The 20,077-nt window shown below is 38.2% G+C and overlaps 2 protein-coding genes across 3 annotated transcripts in view; both read right to left on the minus strand.

Annotated features, from left to right (window-relative positions):
* Positions 1 to 10,642, minus strand: part of LOC107554892 (uncharacterized) — a 30,107-nt gene extending 19,465 nt beyond the window's left edge. The window contains exons 1-14 of the mRNA XM_016237537.1: positions 10,609 to 10,642; positions 8,932 to 9,663; positions 8,789 to 8,813; positions 6,495 to 8,574; positions 5,996 to 6,058; positions 5,698 to 5,808; positions 5,468 to 5,622; positions 4,807 to 4,993; positions 4,060 to 4,175; positions 3,801 to 3,930; positions 3,233 to 3,415; positions 2,171 to 2,209; positions 557 to 733; positions 49 to 189 (exon numbers count right to left, since the gene is read on the minus strand). Of these exons, the coding sequence (XP_016093023.1) occupies positions 49 to 189; positions 557 to 733; positions 2,171 to 2,209; positions 3,233 to 3,415; positions 3,801 to 3,930; positions 4,060 to 4,175; positions 4,807 to 4,993; positions 5,468 to 5,622; positions 5,698 to 5,808; positions 5,996 to 6,058; positions 6,495 to 8,574; positions 8,789 to 8,813; positions 8,932 to 9,663; positions 10,609 to 10,642 (4,173 nt within the window). The remainder of the gene's footprint in view (positions 1 to 48; positions 190 to 556; positions 734 to 2,170; positions 2,210 to 3,232; positions 3,416 to 3,800; positions 3,931 to 4,059; positions 4,176 to 4,806; positions 4,994 to 5,467; positions 5,623 to 5,697; positions 5,809 to 5,995; positions 6,059 to 6,494; positions 8,575 to 8,788; positions 8,814 to 8,931; positions 9,664 to 10,608) is intronic.
* A 4,742-nt stretch (positions 10,643 to 15,384) lies between these two features.
* Positions 15,385 to 20,077, minus strand: part of LOC107554912 (CTD small phosphatase-like protein 2-B) — a 15,732-nt gene continuing 11,039 nt past the window's right edge. Inside the window, exons 5-12 of one of the 2 annotated variants that reach the window (XM_016237571.1) lie at positions 18,174 to 18,246; positions 17,335 to 17,446; positions 17,172 to 17,258; positions 16,867 to 16,929; positions 16,699 to 16,778; positions 16,167 to 16,293; positions 15,647 to 15,742; positions 15,385 to 15,464 (exon numbers count right to left, since the gene is read on the minus strand). In XM_016237571.1, coding sequence (XP_016093057.1) covers positions 15,399 to 15,464; positions 15,647 to 15,742; positions 16,167 to 16,293; positions 16,699 to 16,778; positions 16,867 to 16,929; positions 17,172 to 17,258; positions 17,335 to 17,446; positions 18,174 to 18,246 — 704 coding nt within the window. In that variant the 3' untranslated portion in view covers positions 15,385 to 15,398. Of the gene's footprint in view, positions 15,465 to 15,646; positions 15,743 to 16,166; positions 16,294 to 16,698; positions 16,779 to 16,866; positions 16,930 to 17,171; positions 17,259 to 17,334; positions 17,447 to 18,173; positions 18,268 to 20,077 lie in introns of both variants that reach the window. The other variant, XM_016237570.1, reaches the window with a different exon arrangement.

Genomic DNA, 20,077 nt, shown 5'->3' on the forward strand with positions numbered 1-20,077 from the left:
ACTATTGTGGTTTATGAATGAAGTGTGTATGACTGGACTATAACATACCTGCTGTGTGTTCCAGGGGCGAGTGTGTACAGCAGTGTCTCTGATCAGCAGCAGAGGGACTTGGGGAATCACACTGAGGAGTGGAGTGCTAGAGAGCAAAGGTTTGACTTTATCCATCCACTGGGACACAGAACTAGAATCCTGAAAGCACAGAAGAAGAAATTCACATTCATTTCTGTTGCCTGAGCTGTTACATATTCAAGATCAGCATGCAAAACATATCTGGTGAAAGGACACAATACATTTTTTTTAATCTTATGTGACACTCAAAGATATTTAAAACCAGAAATTATTCTATTCCATTGAAGAGGTTTTGCTTTTGCTTCTCATCTGGTACAACAATGGAGCACATTTGATTTACATTTGGTTATGTATATTCAGTCTGGTGTTAATACTTGAAGCTCTTTTAATTGTGGATTTACAGCTGTTTCTCTTAAACTAATACACCAATATGAGATGTTCGTGTTCAGAAGCCTAACGGGAAAATCTGTTAGAGTGAGTTTCGTACCCAGAGTTTGGAGATGATAGTGTTGACCTGTGGGGGGGTGAGCCCAGGTGTCTGAAGGCTCATAGCAGGTAACGCTTCTAGCAGAACATCAGTTGGTAAAGCCCATAGAGTCTCCACCTTTACTCCACTCACAAGAGATCCCAGTCTAGACAAATGCTCAGAGCCTGGTAGAGCCAGCTGAGAGGGAGCACAAATATCACACTTATAGTTCCAAAATATGATGTCCAGTATCATTCAAATGACATTCAGTATATTTGAGAATTTAGCAAACTGGGGTCTGGGACCACAATTTAGAGAGAAAAAATACATAACTGCATTTTTTTTCTTAAATTCACATAATAATTTAATGATGTCAACTTAATAAAAAATATATTTTCTTTAAATAATGTTTTAACAATTTGCAAAAAAAAAAAAGATATAATAATATTATACTTTAATAACCATTTATTGAAAAGATTTGTGGTCAATAATATTTTTACAATAAATAATTAGCAATTAATAAAAAAAAAATTCAGTAAAACTGAAAAAGTGATAGTAAAGACTATTACATTACATTGTTAAAAAATAATTAATGTTCAAATAAATGTTTGGTCACGCTTTATTTTAAAATCCAATTCTCGCTATTAACAAACCATTAACTATGGCTTTCTCCTCAGTAATCTCCTAAATTTCTGCTGATCAATAGTTAGCAAGGTAGTTGTTAGGTTTAGGTATCGGGTAGGATTAGGGATGTAGAATTTGATCATGCAGAATATGTGCTTTATAAATACTAATAAACAGCCAATATGTTAATAATAGGCATGCTAATAAGCAACTAGTTAATAGTGAGAATTGGTCCCTGTACTAAAGTGCTACAAAATGTTCTTCTGAACATTCATAAAAAAAAAAAAATAAATAAAAAAAAATCACGGTTTCCACAAAAATATAAATACAATATAAATACAAGCCCAAACTTTTGAAAGGTAATGTGAATCTACAGTATGACTGCCCTAATATTTTAGGAAATGGGTCCATCATAAAGGAATTATCAGCATTAGGGGGCCCTCTGGATCAAAAATGTTTGAAAACCCCTTTCATAAACAATGTAACTAGTCTTAACTTAAATAATTAACATGTGCCATAAGCAGACTATATTCCCCAAAAAAAATTCCTTTAGGAGTCTCAATGATGCCACACATTTGAAAGAGGATGTGTGAGGCATGCGCTAGCTCACTAGTGACACCCTATCTGACCTACATCACAATGTTCCCTTAAACCTTAGACACAAAATACAAAGGGCCGCTCGACAACTTCCTTGTGCCTGGTGCAAACCTATACCTTGAGGAACTGCCAAATCACACGGATCATATGAGTAAATGTTACATGCACTTTCAAACACACAAAGTAAATTTATGAAGAGTAACTGATGGGTGAGTGTGTGTAAGGCCAATGCAATTGTCCTTGAAATATCCCGGAGTTGATTACGCAGAGTTGTGGGCCAGCTGGCTGTGCAAAAGTGCTGACATCTCAAACACAGACACAAACATGTAGGTTCACAGAGACACTGGCTGACTTTTCAAACATTTAAAATGGAAAATATCAGAGCAAGCACAGCTTTTCTCAAGATATACTTACACTAAAATTGGCTGAGATCTTGTCGAAGATAACACGTGCCTTTATGAAAAAAAATATATATATAGTGATTAATAGGCAGTGAATAAGGCAGTGCATTATAAAGCAATGAAACAAGATGATGAATAAATATTCTGATAGATTAAGTCTCTTATGTTTAATTATATGGGTATTAGGTAGGTTTTTTTTTAATCACATTTTCTGACTTTTACAAGGACATTCCCCCTTTCAACCTATAATAAAGACAATCTGTTGACATCTGAAGCTTTCTATTTTACCATTGTGCTCCCATCCTCTGCCTTCCTTATGTTTTGGGTGCACACTGAGATGGACAAGCAGAATTCATGTTTGGTCATGCAGAAATGATTAAAAGGGTTGAGCAGTGACACAATCCTCTACCTATATCAGATACCATGGTTCCTCTGACAGCAGCCTTCCATCTGTTGCAGAGCCCTCAAGACTAAACCCACACTACCTGCTTGTAACCACTGATCTCTACTCAATTTTCCACCCACTTGGGTATACTCCATGTCCAAAATTAACATGCCAAATGCAAAATGCAAGTAAAAATGGTCTTAGGCCAGTGAATAAAACCATGCTACAGAGTAGCTGTCTGGTAGCATTATTAGAACTGTAACATTGCATGGTGTAGATCAAACTGTAAGACATCTTACTGTCTGAACCTTGCTGATGTAACATGAGAGACTCAAATAAAACATGCAACAATGTTGAATATTTATAATACTATGCTAGCAAAATTAAAACATGAAAACAAAATGTAAGATTTTGTTGGCAGTTGTTGACAATATTTTGTATGATACTATAAATGTTTCTCACATTCATTTTAATGTTTACCTTTATTTTATTTTAAATTTTTTCTTCAACTTTTCTGATTTTTATTGTATTGTAACTTTTGTAACTATAACTTTTTCAAATATACTTTTTTGGAAAACAATTAGAATCAGAATTGAATAGAATTTGAATAGAATCATGACTGGTAAGAAATATTTATGGCCTGCAGATTTTGCTAAATGATTTGCCTTGTGTGGCAAAAATGGTGTGTACCTGTGCAGGGGTGAAAGGCACAGAGGCGAGGGTGCTGAGAGCAGGCATGAGCTGGGCTGAGGTCAGCTGCTGCAGGACACTGGATCCCAGCAGGGGCAGAAAAGGGCCAAGCTCAGAGACTCTCTGAGGAGTGAGACTGGAGGGAGACTGCAGGTCAGACGATTTCAAGACCAAGCTGGAAATCTGGACACAAAACGAAAAGTAACCACAAACTTAAGGCTATTTTACATGCACCAATCCAGTACAAAATTTAACCATGGTTTTACCACAAAAAAAATAAAAATAAAAATAAAACATGGTTACTATAGTTAAACTGTGGTAACCACAAATGAATCATGGTTTTGCTACACTAACTATAGTTTAACCATGGTATTTGTAGTAAAACTGTGGTTATACAAATGATAATCAATATGTCAAAAAACCATGGTTAATTCACTTTTACTATGTAAAACCATGGTTAATTTTCGTAAGGGATATTTTTCAAGTGGGGGTTGTTTTTTAATGAAGAGGGTGAATATAAGTGACAACGATAAAAATGAGACAGTTGATCTGGACAATGTTTACCGACCATATTGCTAGGAACACTAAAACCCTGGACCACACACGTCCTGATGTTGTCCTGGATCACTGAGTAGGCTTCTGTTCCTGCATATGCCATCAGCTGGCTGGGGTGAGCCAGACAGGACAGATTACCTAACCTGGAGGGGTGTGAGAGGAAACTATTTTATTTATTTATTTTTTTGCTTTTTGTCCCAAATCTGAAAAAAATACAAGGAATTGTATTAATTTCATTTTAATGGAGTAAAACAACATTGTATTTAGCTAACCTCCTGATCTGGTTGACAGTGAGATTCCCGAAGGTTCCAATGAGACTCTGAGCAATGAACTGCTGCTTAAGGAGACCCAACCGGTTACTCATCAGGACATCCAAACCATCCAGCAGCTATGAAAAAACACAGGACAATGAGAACAAAATTAGTCAAGATATGTCAACTGATAATTTTAGACTATTCAGTCATTTCAAACTATCAAATGGCCATTTTAAATATGAACTTAAAGTGTCATTTTTAAAATGGAATGACTACACTATAAAATCTGATTTTTCAAAGCTTTTAAAACAAAGATTATTAGAGTACATTTGACAAGAAAACACTATTACATCCTTTCTACTTTAAAATGTAATGTTTAATTCAATGTTAATTGCTGTTTTTATTGCTTTGTAATTATTTGTGAAATTGACTCGCAATTTCTGAGTGTTTCAAGGTAAATCCTACACATCCTAATTTGTTTACCAAACTGTACATTTAATTTTAAATTTATTTGTGTATTCTGAAATGTCCCGTTCATATGGACAGCAGTGAAGAACCTTTCATTATGGTGTTAGCAGCACAGTCCACTACACAACCATTCTTAATTCATGTGTTTCTGTGTTTATTTATTCAAAACAGACTACGAGGTCATGTCTGTTACAATGAACCAGTGGCAAGCATTGGCATTTTCCCCAGCTGAGCTGCCTGAGGGTTAACTGGAGCCAGATGGGTTCAGGTATCTTTGTGAGGTGTTGGGGCTGTTACCTGAGCAGGTGAGAGGTACTGGAAGCTCTGGAAGGGCAGATAGGCGATCAGGTTACCAGTGTCTCTGATAAAGGATAAGCTGCCGGCTGTCATGTTAGGCAAGCTCATAGACTGACTGAACCATCGACCAAACGCTTGCTGCTGCTCCAGGGAAAGGTTTTTGATGCTGAAGTTAATGATGCTTAACCTGGAGAAAAGTAGAGGAGCGGAGATGTTTTAAATAATTTGAATTATGTGTAAAAACCTTACATGTTATTATTGTTAACTAAAAGTATTACAAATTTATTAAGCATAACAATTTTAATAATAAAGCTGAAAAAATATATAAATAGTGGATAAAAAAAACTCGCCAAATGAGAACTGTTGCCTTGGGAGCTAAGTGAAATAAAAAAAGTTGAATTTTAGATCAAAAAAATTTAAAGCTAAACAGAAATATCTTTAAAAGAGGAAAAATTTAAATGAAAACTGAAAATATAAAAAAGTTAATTCAAAATTTTTTAAATAAATACTATAATAGTATATAAATAGTACTATAATACTATATCATATTATATATAATTATATAATAATAAAAATAATAAACAATAAGTGAATGGTGTGATTAATAGATGGCTCTTTTTAAACAGGTGTATATATATTTATATATGTGTGTGTCACTCACGCATTGATATTATTTTGTAGTGGAGGCATTGACAAGATGTCTGAAGGGGTAGCTAGAGCGAACAAAAGACCCATGTCAGGAAACAGGCTAATATCCCTGGGCAAGTGAATTTGGAAGAGCACAGACACCATGGTGTGCAGGTAATCATCTGTTAGCTTCAAAAAAGAAAAGACTGTAAAGTATATCTGATGATGCATTTATCTTAATGATGCAATGATGAGATGGTCTACCTGCAAAGTGGCATAGTTCCTGTTATAGTACAGCAGGATCTCCCTCACAATTATGCTGTCTGCTGCACTGAGCACTGATCTCAAATGAGATAGAGGAATACGGAAATACTCCTGTAAAAGCAATCATGAGAAGTGCTACTCACACACTGATTTCAGCAAACAAAAGCAGATATTGTGTATGAATGATAATGCAGATTGACAAAGCAAAACATGAATTTGGCTCCAACACTTTTAAGTGTTATTTTTAGCAGCACAAAGCTAAAAATTGAAAACATGCAAATAAAGTTGTTAATCCAACCTTGATCAGGAAAAAGTTAGTGGGCACATCTCTTCCTGTTTGCATTAGACTGGTCAGAACTTTCTGAAATACACACATGCAAAGTTTCAACTGGAAATAAAGTATAATAACAATATTGTCTTATAACATAAGAAGAACGATCTCAACATTGATAGGAACAACAACAACATACATTAGGTATTTGTATCACAATACTAATGTAGAGACAAATCAAATGACTCAAGAGTTAATATTACATGCAAAGGAAGAGATTTAGATTATCCGGTGACAGGTCTAACACCTTACACCTCATGTTGATGAGCTAGATCATGGGTCAATTACAAAATAGTGGTGAACCTGGAATGGGATATGCTTCATTAATAATCAGAAAAACTAGAAGAACTTCCAGAACTACTTCACAGTGTCATTTTTGGGATACAGTGGTCTAATGAAAACAATGATATGCCCTGTTCTTAATATGAATTACTTCGGTTAGTAGCAATTTAATAATGATACCAACCCCAAAGCACTGCAAAAGCACACGCTTTTTGTCAAAGTTGGTCTCATTGTCCATGTAGATGACAATTGAGTCAAACACACTAAGCCGAATATTCTCGGTCACCCTCAGAGAGGTCAAATGGCTTTCTTCTAGAGCCAACAGCAGGACAACCCACAGGCTGGTGGCCCGCTTGACCACCGATGTCACCCGTGTAGTCATGAGATTCTCCAAGCGAGGCTGGATGATTTTTATCCCACAGCGCAACAGCAACCGAAGACCCTGGACTTGACTGGCACCTGGTTGGCAGACAGCGCTGAAGTCTGTGCTGCATGTCCAGTTTAGCTTCTTAGCTAACTCCCTAGTTAGACATGGCTGGGAAGTTGTTTCGTTGCTCCCACCGACACTGGTGGTTTGGGGAGCTGTGTATGTAGCACAGAGAGTGCCGACCCAGAGGCTGGAGGGCTCCCGAGTGATGTGGGTGAGCATGGAAGAGTCAGCACAGATGAAGCAGATAAAGTTGGCCTGGTCATAGTCCCAGCAAAGAGCGAGGAGAGCAGCATCCGGGAGCACCAAAGCCCAACTGGAGTACTGACACTGCTCAGCCGGTCGGAAACCCATCAGGCCCCCCCCGTTCCCAGCCCCACCACCTGGGCCAGGCGCAGTCAGGTTTGAGCATTGCTCCAATAACCAGGTGTTGTCTAAATTTGCCAGCAGATTCTGGAGAACCGTAGCGTTGGCACATACATTCCGAGTGAAGTTCTCAGTGTCAAGATCTGCACAGAGAGCAAGATCAGTCATGTCTACAATAGTAGGCTGGCTCCAATCTGAATAGACGCAAAGTTGCTCCAACACATTTGTGGTGTCATTATCAGAGCACTCTCTAATCAGCCATTGGTTGTCAACATGAAGAGACAACTTGTCATACAAGGGTATGTTGCAGCAGACGTTCTGATGGAAGCCGATCTGGTCATACTGCCAGCATAGAGCAACCACAGATGGATCCACAGACATGTTAGTCCATTTGCTATAGGTACACCAAATATCAATGCTCAGCGGCGGTGGGCTTGTAGGGGGATTCCTGATAGAATATGTGCAATATTGCTCTACCCAAGCATTTCCGCTGTTCAGCAAAAGTTCAGTGACAAACGTGTGGTTAACACACACCTCATTAATGAATCGAACCTCATCATTTTGGATACATACAGAGATCTGTTCAGGGGTGATTGCTCGTACGTTCTTCCATTCTGAGTATTTGCAAGACTCAGCCACAAGGGTGTTGATGTCGATTTGTGGAGGAGGTTGAGAGCAATTGGGCTTCAGCCAGTTGTTTTCTTCACTGGAGAACACAACCATAAAGAAGGGCATACTGTCACACAGAAAAAACTGAAATCTCTCCATGTCATTATACCAGCAGAACGTCACTATTGATGGGTCGATGGTTTCAGCAGTCCACATGTTATATGAACAATACAGGTTCACTATGTACGTGTCTGACACGTTTGCACAAAATTCCCACACCCAAGCATTACTAGGATTTCTGACCAGCACTTGCATAGCTTCAGCATTGTTACACACAGCAAGAATGAATGCCGCTTGATCATTTTCACTGCACATTGTGACCAGAGCTGGGTCTACAGCGTCAGCAATAGTCCAGTTCTGATAGTCGCAGAGTAGTTCGCTGAGGCTGAGAGTGGACTGTGCAATACGACTTGATTGTGCGATGCCAGGATCACTACAGGGCTCAATGAGAGGTAAGCTGACGTTCTTGATCATGTGACACACGTTCCTCCAGACCTTTGTCACTTCAGTTTGAGAGAGTGTGCGGAGCGCTCGACACATCTGATAAAGGACATAGGATTCCTGAGATGTTGCTCCAAAAATTGCTGCACAAAGGGTTTCGTTGAGTTGGTTCAGGTTTTGCCGTTCGCAGGTGAGACTGTACGTGGGAATGTTCACTGAGGTTGTGCCAGTACGACCGAACTGGATGCTGCCTGTGGCCTGGCATTCTGGACTTGAGAAACCGCAAGGAGGAGTTTCAGGGGCCAAAAACATATCCAGAAGTGACTGTCCAAAAGACCAGCTTACATTATTATTCATGCCCCTAAATACAGAAAACAAGGCATAGAATAAGTTGAGTTATTTTAAAGTAAAACACAAATGAAAATGAACATTTCTATCATCAGCAAAGAGTAATAGGCTATGATTTTAGTTTACATTGCTTTTTTACTTAAAAAAGAATGATAACAAAAAAGAATATATAATATAATATATCTCTCCAAATTGTATAACAGGAATATGGGCTTCCACTGACATACCACATGATAAGCTGTTTGAGATCACCTGTATACACAAGACAGAAGAAAACAAGAACAATCATTTACTGCACTGAAAAAGTATTCTAATACATGCAAAACAAACAATACTGAAGAACTGAATTTAACCTAAAGCTATGACACACCTTGTTGACACTTCTCACTCTGGTCTAGGGTAGGGATCTTAATGCCAAACTGTAATCCCAGGTTTAGAAAATCCACTGGCGTTTGAAGAGCAGTCAACATGAAATCAGACATGAATGACATCACTGGTGGAATTGCCATGTCCATAAATCTATTCCATAAGGCTAAAAAGTTGTCTGACAGCAGATAAAATGGGAGGTCTGAGGACAAAACATTCGTCAACATCTCCTGAAGAGAGCTTAATTGAGCCATAGTGGAGTCTGCCATTCGCAGATTAGATGTTGACATGCAAGCTTCAGCTTTAACAGAGGAGATCACAGAAAGTACTTGTTCATTCAATGCAGATGAAACGATACTGGTTAAATCTCCTTGCCATCCACAGTGCTGTCTGTCCACCAAAACGCAAATTAAAGTCTGAGGGAGAGTTTCAATGAAACTGTCAATCATTGCGGGCTGGTATATGGAGAATAAACTGTTGAATATTGTCAAGTAAGTATCTAGGTTAGTGCTGTCAATTGCGATTCTCTCAATGGGTGCTGACATTCTGCTCATGCTCTGATGAAGATTTGGTGAGGCCTCTTCTCCCTGTTCTTCTTTTGACAAGGATCTGATGTTCTCTATCAACGCTCTGATGTTCCTCTCAAACTCATCCTCACTCCTGGAGCTCTTTTCACTTGGTCTGATGATGGTCCTAGGTGATGAGGTCACCTTTATAGAGTCACCACATGCAATCCCTTTGAAGAAAAGGTAAAAAAAAATGGTCTTACTGCCTTAGAGTGAATACATTTTAAATACTGGGTGATAAACGGACACCAAGGGGCCTGATGAATAAACGTTGCGTATGCACAAAATGGGCATGGAAATTTGCGTATGCAATTTTCCACGCACATGTCAAGATTTATAAAAAATAAACTAGGTGTAAATATGTGCGCACCGTATGGACACTCTAGACCAGCGGTTCCAAAACTGGGGTGCACAGACCGACCAGCAGGGGTGCACGAGAGAACGCTTTTGATGATCTGTGTGCATTTTTTGAAGGGGCACCAAAATTTCGAGATGGGTATAACTCCAGCCTGGAGATCTCCAAATGGGGGCCGGAACTCCAAAATGGGGTGGGAGCTCCAAAATAGGGCGTGGCTTCCTCCCATTGACAGACAGGCACATGACACGCATGCGCAATTTCCCCCCCCCAATCCACTTCAGTGCAAACTCCGCCCCACAGCTGATTCTAAAGATTTTATTGGTTCTGTCAATTAAAGCGTTGATTTCCTACATTATGCTATAAAAAATGCTAACCCCTAAACCTACCCCACACCTGACCCTAACCTTAACCAGTGAAATTGACTGCAATTGGCGCTGAATAGCGTGATAAAGAAAGATGCAGCTCAGGAGATAAACAGTTAATAAGATTATGCAATAAGAGATTGTTCCATAACTTCCCAACCGGACCTCACCGGACAGTTTTTTAGTTACACCCAGCGTCGCTACCCCCTCCTACCCTGCGAATTGCCTTAACTGCGTTAAACATGGTGTCACGTGGCTGGGAATATGCATGGGAATGATATGCAGATAACGTTATGCATATTAAAACTAGGCGTTGTAAGCTCCATAAATGGCTATTTCGGGGAGGAGACGGGGTGGAGATTCATGTACGCAGTCTTCCGCTGACTGGGTCTTACAAAGAGAAGTTTGCGCAGGTTCTGGTGTACGCATTGCTTTAGAAATCTGAAAACTTTTGTATGTACGCAAAATCTAGCTTTTGTGCGTACGCACACATTTAGGATGAAATCTACGTAAAGTTGTATACATGAGGCCCCAGGTATTCATAAATTATTTCTTTTTAGGTGCATGCTGAAACAGTACATTACTTTTTTAATCTATATTTAATATGGGTAACGTCAAGAGTAATGTAAGAAAAACAAATGTTGGTTTTACTATTTTATCTTTACTCTGACATAAAACATAAGTTCTTCTTAAACATTCCGAGCTGGCAGGTACTTAAAATTGTACAAGTGCAGACAAGAAAGAAACAACGCTTACCTAAAACGATGCTGAGCATGAGCAACTTCAAACTACCTCCGTTGTGCATTTTTACCGAGAAAAATCCTGATGTCGTTAAGGCGGTTTGTTAATTTAACACGAGCATGACCACTGCCGGCAGGGACTTCATTTCTTTTGATTCCGTAATATTACTAACATAACATACTGTGCAATACTTGTCCTGTAATGTAGCCTCTCTGTGAAGTGATTCCTGGATTCCGTCTCTGTTCTATCACGGCTGCCGTATCGCTGCAACCCAATCCGACATCAGTCGCCTAATTAAACCGCAGCAGAAAATAGGTGCGAAACCGAGGCCAAGAAACACGCGGAAGGGATTTGGGAGTTGAGACACCGCCGAAAATGCTGAAATATTAACAGGTCGTGTTGACTTCAGCATCTCGGTCGCAGTAATGTACACCCGAGCAGTGACACAGGTAGAAACAAACGTAAGCACGGGTGGGTGGAAGATAATTGGCCCTCTGTGTCACTTCTGCACGCGGTAGAACGGCGCGAGCATAGTTGACAACACTGCTATAACAGCGACGATAGGTCAACTGTTCTGTGTGCATTAGAATACAGTGACTGAACAATTCTGACTTTTTTTTTTTTAGAGCAACCCTTTTTCAAAATGATATATTAATAACAGCCGTTTCATTTTGAACCGCAAAAGTATGCTCACAACTCAAAACAGTTCTTATAAACAAATCAAACGTATAAAGTCTAACTTTAAAACAGATCCTCATAATTGATTTAGCACAAATGCATCATTTTTGTATCTGACTATCCAATAATTTAAAAACTCCATGTGTGGCTGATTTACATTGTAGATTTTCATTTAAAAATGAATATTAATGTTTTTAGTTGACTTTATATATTATAATATTAATAAAGAATATTAATGTTAACCGTTATTCGTGTTGATTTGATTGGTTCCTGATATTTAAAAGGCAACCCATCATAAAACTTATGTGCCTCACTTTTGCTAAAACCATTGTAATTACAATGTATGGTAAGAATTGTTACCATAATGCATTTACATGTAAGCATTTGGCAGAGGCTTTTATCCAAAGTGACTGGCATTTGGTACACATTTGCATTTGATCAGTTCTTAATTCCCTGGGAATCAAGCCAGAGCCATTCTCTACCGTTTAAGTTACAGGAAAGCATGTACTGTCATAATAAAATATCAATTGAGCATTTTTTGTAAGATAACATTAAGCATTTAAACTTCAGGGTTCCCACACCTTTTGACCATCTTGTACACACAGATAATTTCAAGCTGTTGACATACCGGAAAGCAGAATAGACTATAAAAAAAGTCACTAAAGGCATTTCCATGACGTGAAAATTTTATTCATTTCCATGACTGTTACGGGCCTGGAAATCACTATCTGGTTCCATGATTGTGGGAACCCTGAAACTCCTTGTATATACAAAACATAGAAGTCAAATTTGATCTTAACTCCTTTTATGTGCATTAACCTTAACTTGCTCTAATTCTAGTGACATTAAGGCTTTCAGTTCACTTTTGTGGTTGCATCAAATTGCATCAACAAGATGCCATTTATGCTGACAGCATCACACAAAATCGATACAAGTCATAATCATATTCATAAAATCTCCTTGATATTACACACCATTTGATGGTAAAATGAAGTAGCAGAAAAAGACATGAAATACAACCATCCATTCTTAAGTATCTAACATGTTGTTCTGACATAAGCTAACATTAAAATAAAAGAGCATGCAATTTTCCAAAGACTTAATTTCCATTATATGAACAATCTTAAATAACATGTTTCAGGTAATGACATTTAGACCTAGAATGTTTCCCCAATGAAGCTCAAGGACAATCGCAAGCCATATGGCTTTTGAAGATGGAGTATTAAAGAAAACAAACCTGAAACATTCATCTGCAAAAAAAGTGCCTTGATTAAAATCCCAACTCTCACATAACAGGCTTTTTACATGCGGAGAATGTTCAGTGATTGTGCCAACTACATACAAAATACAAAGATGAAAAGGAAAAAAACCCAAAAAAAACTGATGACATGTTCTGCATTAATACATTTGAAAATGAATACATTTTAAAAAATAGATATGACATGCCTTTTGGAATACAAGTAATCAAAAATACAAAAAGATTTCCTTTAACTTTTTTTTTCATGAAGCTGCATGTTTTTAGTACAATATGCTTTGTACAGAAGTAATGCACATTACAATGAACTGGTTGTACATATGAAACAAACCTCCGCATTATGTTTTACACTTAATACACTACTGCTCTTTGACAATCATACAAAATATTTTCTTTGTAAGAAAGTGCCAGGGCCTAACGGTAGTTGCAATCCATCTCCCAACATCTGAGCTATCATTCTGGACTCAGGGATGCCATTCAGTTTAGCATCATTTAACTGTTCAATGTAAGGAAAAGGAATACTTCACTAATAAAATGCTACTTACTATGTAACACTATGTTTAACCATGTTCAAAATGTATATGTAACCATTGCTGAATCAGCCTATTATATGAGAGAAATACTGTGCTTGTGGACTCTGTCAAACAGAAAAAACAAACTGTCAGTACAGCAGGATCCTTGGGATCACAATTTCCTTTTTGCCCTTCCTCTTTCAATTGGGAAGTACCACAGGATATTTAGAATTACACTATTAACACCTTGCAATTCTTTTTTATAAATTACAATAAAAACACTAAATTTATCTTTACTGCATACAAGATGCTTTCTTTGTTCTTTTTTTTTTTTTTTTTTAAAGGCCTCATTAAAAAAAAGTGTTATGAAAATAATATTTCCAGAAAAAACAAACACTATGACAGGGTCACAATCCAAAGTAGACAAATGATGTAATCAGTGATTGTCTATTACTAAGAATGACCCATTTATCAGAAAACTGCACACTGTAAAGGCAAACAGCATAAATGGCACCAATTACATGTAAAAAGTGAACAAGTTCATTTCCAAAACAAACAGGACACGGAGCAGAAAAAGAGAGAAGGGGATACAACTAGCCTGGCCCTGCTTCACTCACCTTGAATGGCACTACTGTAGTTTCAACTCCTACTCAGTTTGAAGTATCATCTTTATCTTTAGAACTGAAAAGGCAGTATCAGAAGAATGGAAATGACGAAAATGTGCAGTGTGATCATCTCTTACTCTCAGACTATGATGCACACTCATTCATCTAGCTTACGTCACAATATACCTCTTGACACAGCTACACCTCCCCCCTCCCCCAGAATTAAAGAAAAACCAGAACGTCACGCAGGCAGGTTTAAACCACAGCGATGAGACTGTTATGCTGGTGCTATAAACGGGGCTCTACCAGGCTTTAGCCCTTCATCCTCTCCTTTGCAGCGGAGTTAGAATAGATTAGCTCTGGGCAAATGCTACATTAACTCCAAAAGTTAACACGAAAATACTTCCATGTAATTAACACTAATACATAAAGGTGACATCTCTTTAAAGAACACCTGCTTAAAAAACAAATATCAAAAATACACAGGCTAAATATGAAGCCAAAACAGTACTTAAAATATGTAATAAAACAGTGGCTGACAAAATACAATTTTGAGATGCTACTAATTAATATGTTGTTGGCTCTTGAAAGGTGAATAAATACCTGTGGAGAGACAATAGATGGAAGTTGCAGACTTCTGATTCACTGGTAGGAAACGTCTTATTTAAACAATTTAAGAATTTAGTCGCTGCAAATCTCTCTTTATAAAACAGACATCACTCTGGTTTAAACCATTCTCAATCACACCATATATATATATATATATATATATATATATATATATATATATATAAAGAGTGATTCCACTGTGCGGTGAAAATCAGAACTATAATCTACCCAGAAGATGCTCTTTGCAAAACGAACACATTTTGGCAAACAAAACAAGCCAGGCGTTGAGAGAACAAGATTTGAAGTAAACACCAAGCAACGTGTACAGATGGGGAGGAATGCATACTGAAAACATTAACGAAAAATGAAACTTAGCATAGAAAAAAACATTCACTCCCAAGCATCTAACTTCTGTCAGACAGTACGATTTTCTTACTGGCCATTACTTATGAAAATGGTCAAAAGCACAACAGTGTCAATCCCATTGGAGCACCAAAAGACAACATGATCCTCTTCTCTTCTGACTGCTACACATTCACTTTGTATTGGATGAAACAACTGAAGCGACCACACAAGAAACTTCAAACCCCTCTGACTGAACAAATGGTAAAAAGTGCCGAAAAGGGAGTCATTTTTGCTTTGATGTTTTCAAAGCAATGAAAATTTGTGGGGAATAAAAAAAAAAAAAAAAAGTTAATTTCAAGATGAAATGGCAATGATGTTATTATGCAAAACGTATATCTGCATTTGTTGTCTTTGTTACTGTCCTGTCCCACTCTGTGCGCTCAGTCAGGGGGAAGGAGGTCATGAAGCCGAAACCGCTCGCGAACATGTGGCCGCACATCCTCATTCTGTGGACAGACAATGGAAAAGTACAATTTGTATTTAGACTCATTCATGAATTCTTATTTTATATATACAAAAAGAATACATTATACAAGTGTAATACGTATTTATTTATATTTTCATGTTCACAGAGACACCTTGAAAGGAAAGTCAAGAAAACTAAGAGGTGAAGAACATGACAACATACCAATTCCACCAGTTTCTCCAAGAAAGGTACCAGCTTCAGAAGTTCACTGTCATTCTTGTCCATAAACCAGCTTTCAATTGGGATCCCATTGCAAAGCTGTGAGTGAAACACATGGGTTGGTGATTTTAGTTACATAGATTTTCCTTCATCTCTCTAGGGTATTTCTGTATTGGGTCATCTACCCAAAGAGCCCAGTCACACACCTGAACTCTGTACTTATATACAGTATACACTTTATGCATGCACCAATGAAAATACTTCATTACTTTCTAAATTACTACTCAATAATTACTAATATATTCTGGGTGGCCTGGGGGAAATGCTGCTGAATATAAAATTTAACAATAAGGGATTTAGAGCCTTACATAGTATAACGAAAAAATGGTGATTCACAGATATCTTCTATTAAAAGTCTGACTGATCTTGTAATTTATTACAATCTAAAAATAACAAAAAAGGTTACTTTTAAATAATCATAAACTGTAATTATTTGGATAAAAGGCAACCTTGATCAGCTCACCTGATAAGCAAAGGCTTGTGGTGAGTTATCAATAATTATTGTCTTGGACAGATCCCGTCCAAGGATATTCAGATCCTTAATGTAGTTTCCTTGCACACATACACAGTGCTCACGAAATAATCGGTGCCTAGAACATATCGGAAACACATACAGAGAGAAGAACGAAATAAATCTCCAGGACTAGAATCAATAATGCATTCAAAGCAAAGGTTTGACACCTGAGGATGGTGTGGAATATACATGTGCCAGAAGCCAAAGCTCCCCATCTACTCCAATCTCTCGATCCCTCATTGTAACCAAATGCTACAAAGAAACTCTGCACAGCAATGACAAAACTGAGGCTGGATTACCCAACAACTGACACCCAGCCTAATTTTACATTTACTCTTATAACAAAAACGGTTTAAAAAAAGAAAGGAACAGAAACAAACAAAAAAAATACAGATTTTTTTTTTTTTAAACTTTAAACAGTCATAAGGAAGAGTCTTGAAAATGATTAAAATAAAGGAAAAATAAAAAGATGTCCACAGACCGCACCAGCTGTTTCCTTGGATCGAGAATGTTCAGCAACTTGTCTGCATAAACTTTCTTTGAGGCAGTGAAGAGAATGATCTAGAAGGGAAAAAGTCAACAGTGGAACACTTCAGTCCACTATATAAAGGATGAAAGGTTATGTGGAGTAAAATGGATGAAGGCTTACCTCATAAATCTGTGACATGCGTTCAAGGAACTCTCTGAAAAATGGCCTCAATCGCACATAAACCTAAGAGAAATTGTGAATTAGGGTTTAGATCCTAAGAATGCAGGATTTTAGCCCCCCCTCCCCCCCAAAAATAGGGGAAAAACATTTAATTTCTTAAGTTTCACAATTTTTAAATCACTTAACATTAGAGACTTGAAACTCCTGGATACTTTTCTTCGTTACTTAAAACGGCTCTATAGCACCCTCTAGTGTTATGCTACTTACAAACAATGTATTCACACAAAGACAGCTTGGATTTCTACCTGGTATATGACATCTTGGAAGAGTACAGGAAAGGTTAGTGCTGCATCATCCAGCTCATTCAAGCTACAATGGACAAGGGTTTCATCCTGTACAAAGTAAAAAAATAATGAGAATCTACGCCAAAATGAAACCCTTGTAGTAGGAGTAAGTCTCCAGACTGACCAAGTCAAGCACCAGGGAGAACTCGGGAGTACTGCGAGTCTTCAGAGGGAGCGCAGGTTTGCGAGTTTGCTGCTCTTCTGTTAGTGGAGGTACATGTTTGATGAAAAAATACCTGCAAAAAATGTATATAAATGCATCGTTTCTCGCTCTCTTTTTTTTTTTTTTTAAGACAAAAGGCTCAAGCAAACAATACAAAACAACACTACAAAAAATTATAAATAAAAATAATACATAGAACATACACAACTCTTAAAATTTACCTAAAAGTTCTACATTTAAAATGCTAATGGCGGAGACAGTTAAAGGTCTTCCTATGCTTGGCTTTTTCCCCCTACCACCGTCGTCTATCAGATAGAAGTGCCTAAAATGAACTACAAAGATGGTGGGAAGGATCTGTCACAGTATAGAGGTCAGAAGGTGTTTTGTGTAGCCTACCAATAATTTTGCCCACCTGATATATAATCCCTGAAAGTCTGTTTTGCGTTTAGCAGAAAGAGTGCAATTTGTGTCCCATATTGATCCCACCTGCTCAACTTCCTCTCATTGCTTAAAAAGTACATTTTGCATTGACAGCACAGTTTTTTCTTTCTGAGAGGGTTTCCAAATTATCTTTAGTTGATCTTGTACTTGCTGTTTTACTTACTCTAAACATTTGGTGTTTTTTGGGGGGATATTGTTGTGGCAAATTGTGCTGCTTTACATGTGTCAAAAAGGTAACTATACAGGGCTAAACAACCAGGCAGGCAATAATCTGAACTACTGGTTTGACAGGGGCCAGTAGAAAAAAAACATCTTATTGTTAAACCCTGAGCACAGACATTCACTAAAGGTGAACTCACGGGTCAAACACTTCCCACTCCTCTTCATATGATCCTTCAGCTGGGACAGTGAGAGAGGCGTCCACATAACAACCTGTTGCAGGAGAGCCAGGAGCTGAAATAAAATATGAAACAAAGCACTGTGTCAATATATTCTAGCCCCTGTAAATACACCTTACTAGAGCCCGACCGATATATTGTTTTGCTGATATGAGCATGTCGCAGATATATCGGTATCGGCGAATATGCCGCCGATATATATTTTTTTTACAGAACATACAACGCAGATTAAATGCTTCTGAATGGTGTAATTACTTAGGTTGTCCAGCAGAGCACGCTCCGTCGTTTTCTACTGGCGACCCAGGTCAGTGTAGAGATGAGCAGATGAGCTCAAACTTCACCCGAGTCCGCTGCTTCAAATAAATTATCCGCCTGCCACCCACCCGCACCTATATTTGATCGTCACATTACAATGATTCTAATTCTTAGTTTTGCATGATGATATGAAGGGATGGTTCATTTTTAACAGCAGATTCAGTGACGTTAGAGCTGATCAGTGTGCATCACGGCACACATCTGCGGCGCATTACGGCTCCACGGCCTATAGGATTAGATCTCTGCCACAATTCTGTGAGCGAAAGATCATTTTGAGCGCACAAAAGTGCATTTTGCACGTGCGAGATCTGCGTTTTGTGGAGAGAATTTTCGTTTCGCAAAGACAAAAGTATTTAGAGCGCACTAAAATCAATTTTGCATTTAAAATACGTTTTTGGATGTGTGCAGACCTTCTCTTTTGCGCGTGCAACGTTTCACTAGCTTGCTCCCTTGATGTCCGCCCTCAGTGCTCTCTAAATGCTGACGGCTGGCTTGCTCAACACAACCCAGTGTTACAATATGCCATAATTCCAGCCAATCAGAGACGAGGCTGCTAAATTCTGATTGGCTGCCTTGACAACCAATCACAGCATTCCTTGCATTGCTGATGACAGCGGAAGAGGGAAAATACAGTGCATGCATAGTTATTATGCAAGTTGATATTCTGATTATATTTCTTTCCAAGCACATTTGACCAATTCCAAACAACATCAATCTTAACTCCTAATATTAATCTTGTATTTAATCACTTATAACCTGTATACTATTGTTCATGAAGGCTGGAAGTGAAAAACAACTTATATTCAGGTGTGCATAATTATTAAGCAGGTTATCTTCTACAGATAAAATCTCGAGATGGACTAAAAATGAACTCCCAAAACTTGCTGCCAGATTCTGGAAGAAATTCTTCAAACAGTGGTACAAGAGGATGTGGTGCTGGTCCTTCAAGAGTCACTCTCAACTTATCGGTCTATAAAGCATATATATATATATATATGCAGCGAACAGAGATGTGCGAACCGTGACGGTTCGGTAAGAATACATGTATCGTTCCACCACGGACATCTAGGCTCGGTGCACGAGGCCTTACAACGAATACAGGCAATTCACCCCCAATCCAGAAGGGGGCGCCCGCAGCAATGCAACGCTGTTTGATAATCAACCGCCAGGAGAAGAACAGCGAGTTACGCACTTGAAAACAAAGCCCACTAGACAGTGACCATGTGCTGATTCTGAATGCGTCTCTCACAGACTGGCAAAGGAGTATACTTTAAAGGCTTGTGCACTCAACTGTTTGCGAAATGGAGCTTTGTGCTCATGTATCCTACCTCTCTCATTCGGCACAAATCCAAATATTCCATAATATTTCCATATTTGCGATGTAACGTATCTGAATGCTAAACTATTATTATGTAAATTATAGGCTTTGTACTTCAGTCACGTTCCAACGGTGACACAGAGGCGCGCGCGCTGATGTTTGGTTCACTGTATTTTATTTTGATAAAGTACCAACTGCGCTGTCAAGTTAGCAATGCTGGAACTGATGTGTT

Source organism: Sinocyclocheilus grahami, unplaced genomic scaffold (assembly GCF_001515645.1).
Source record: "Sinocyclocheilus grahami isolate Dianchi unplaced genomic scaffold, SAMN03320097.WGS_v1.1 scaffold518.1, whole genome shotgun sequence".
Classification (NCBI taxonomy): domain Eukaryota; kingdom Metazoa; phylum Chordata; class Actinopteri; order Cypriniformes; family Cyprinidae; genus Sinocyclocheilus; species Sinocyclocheilus grahami.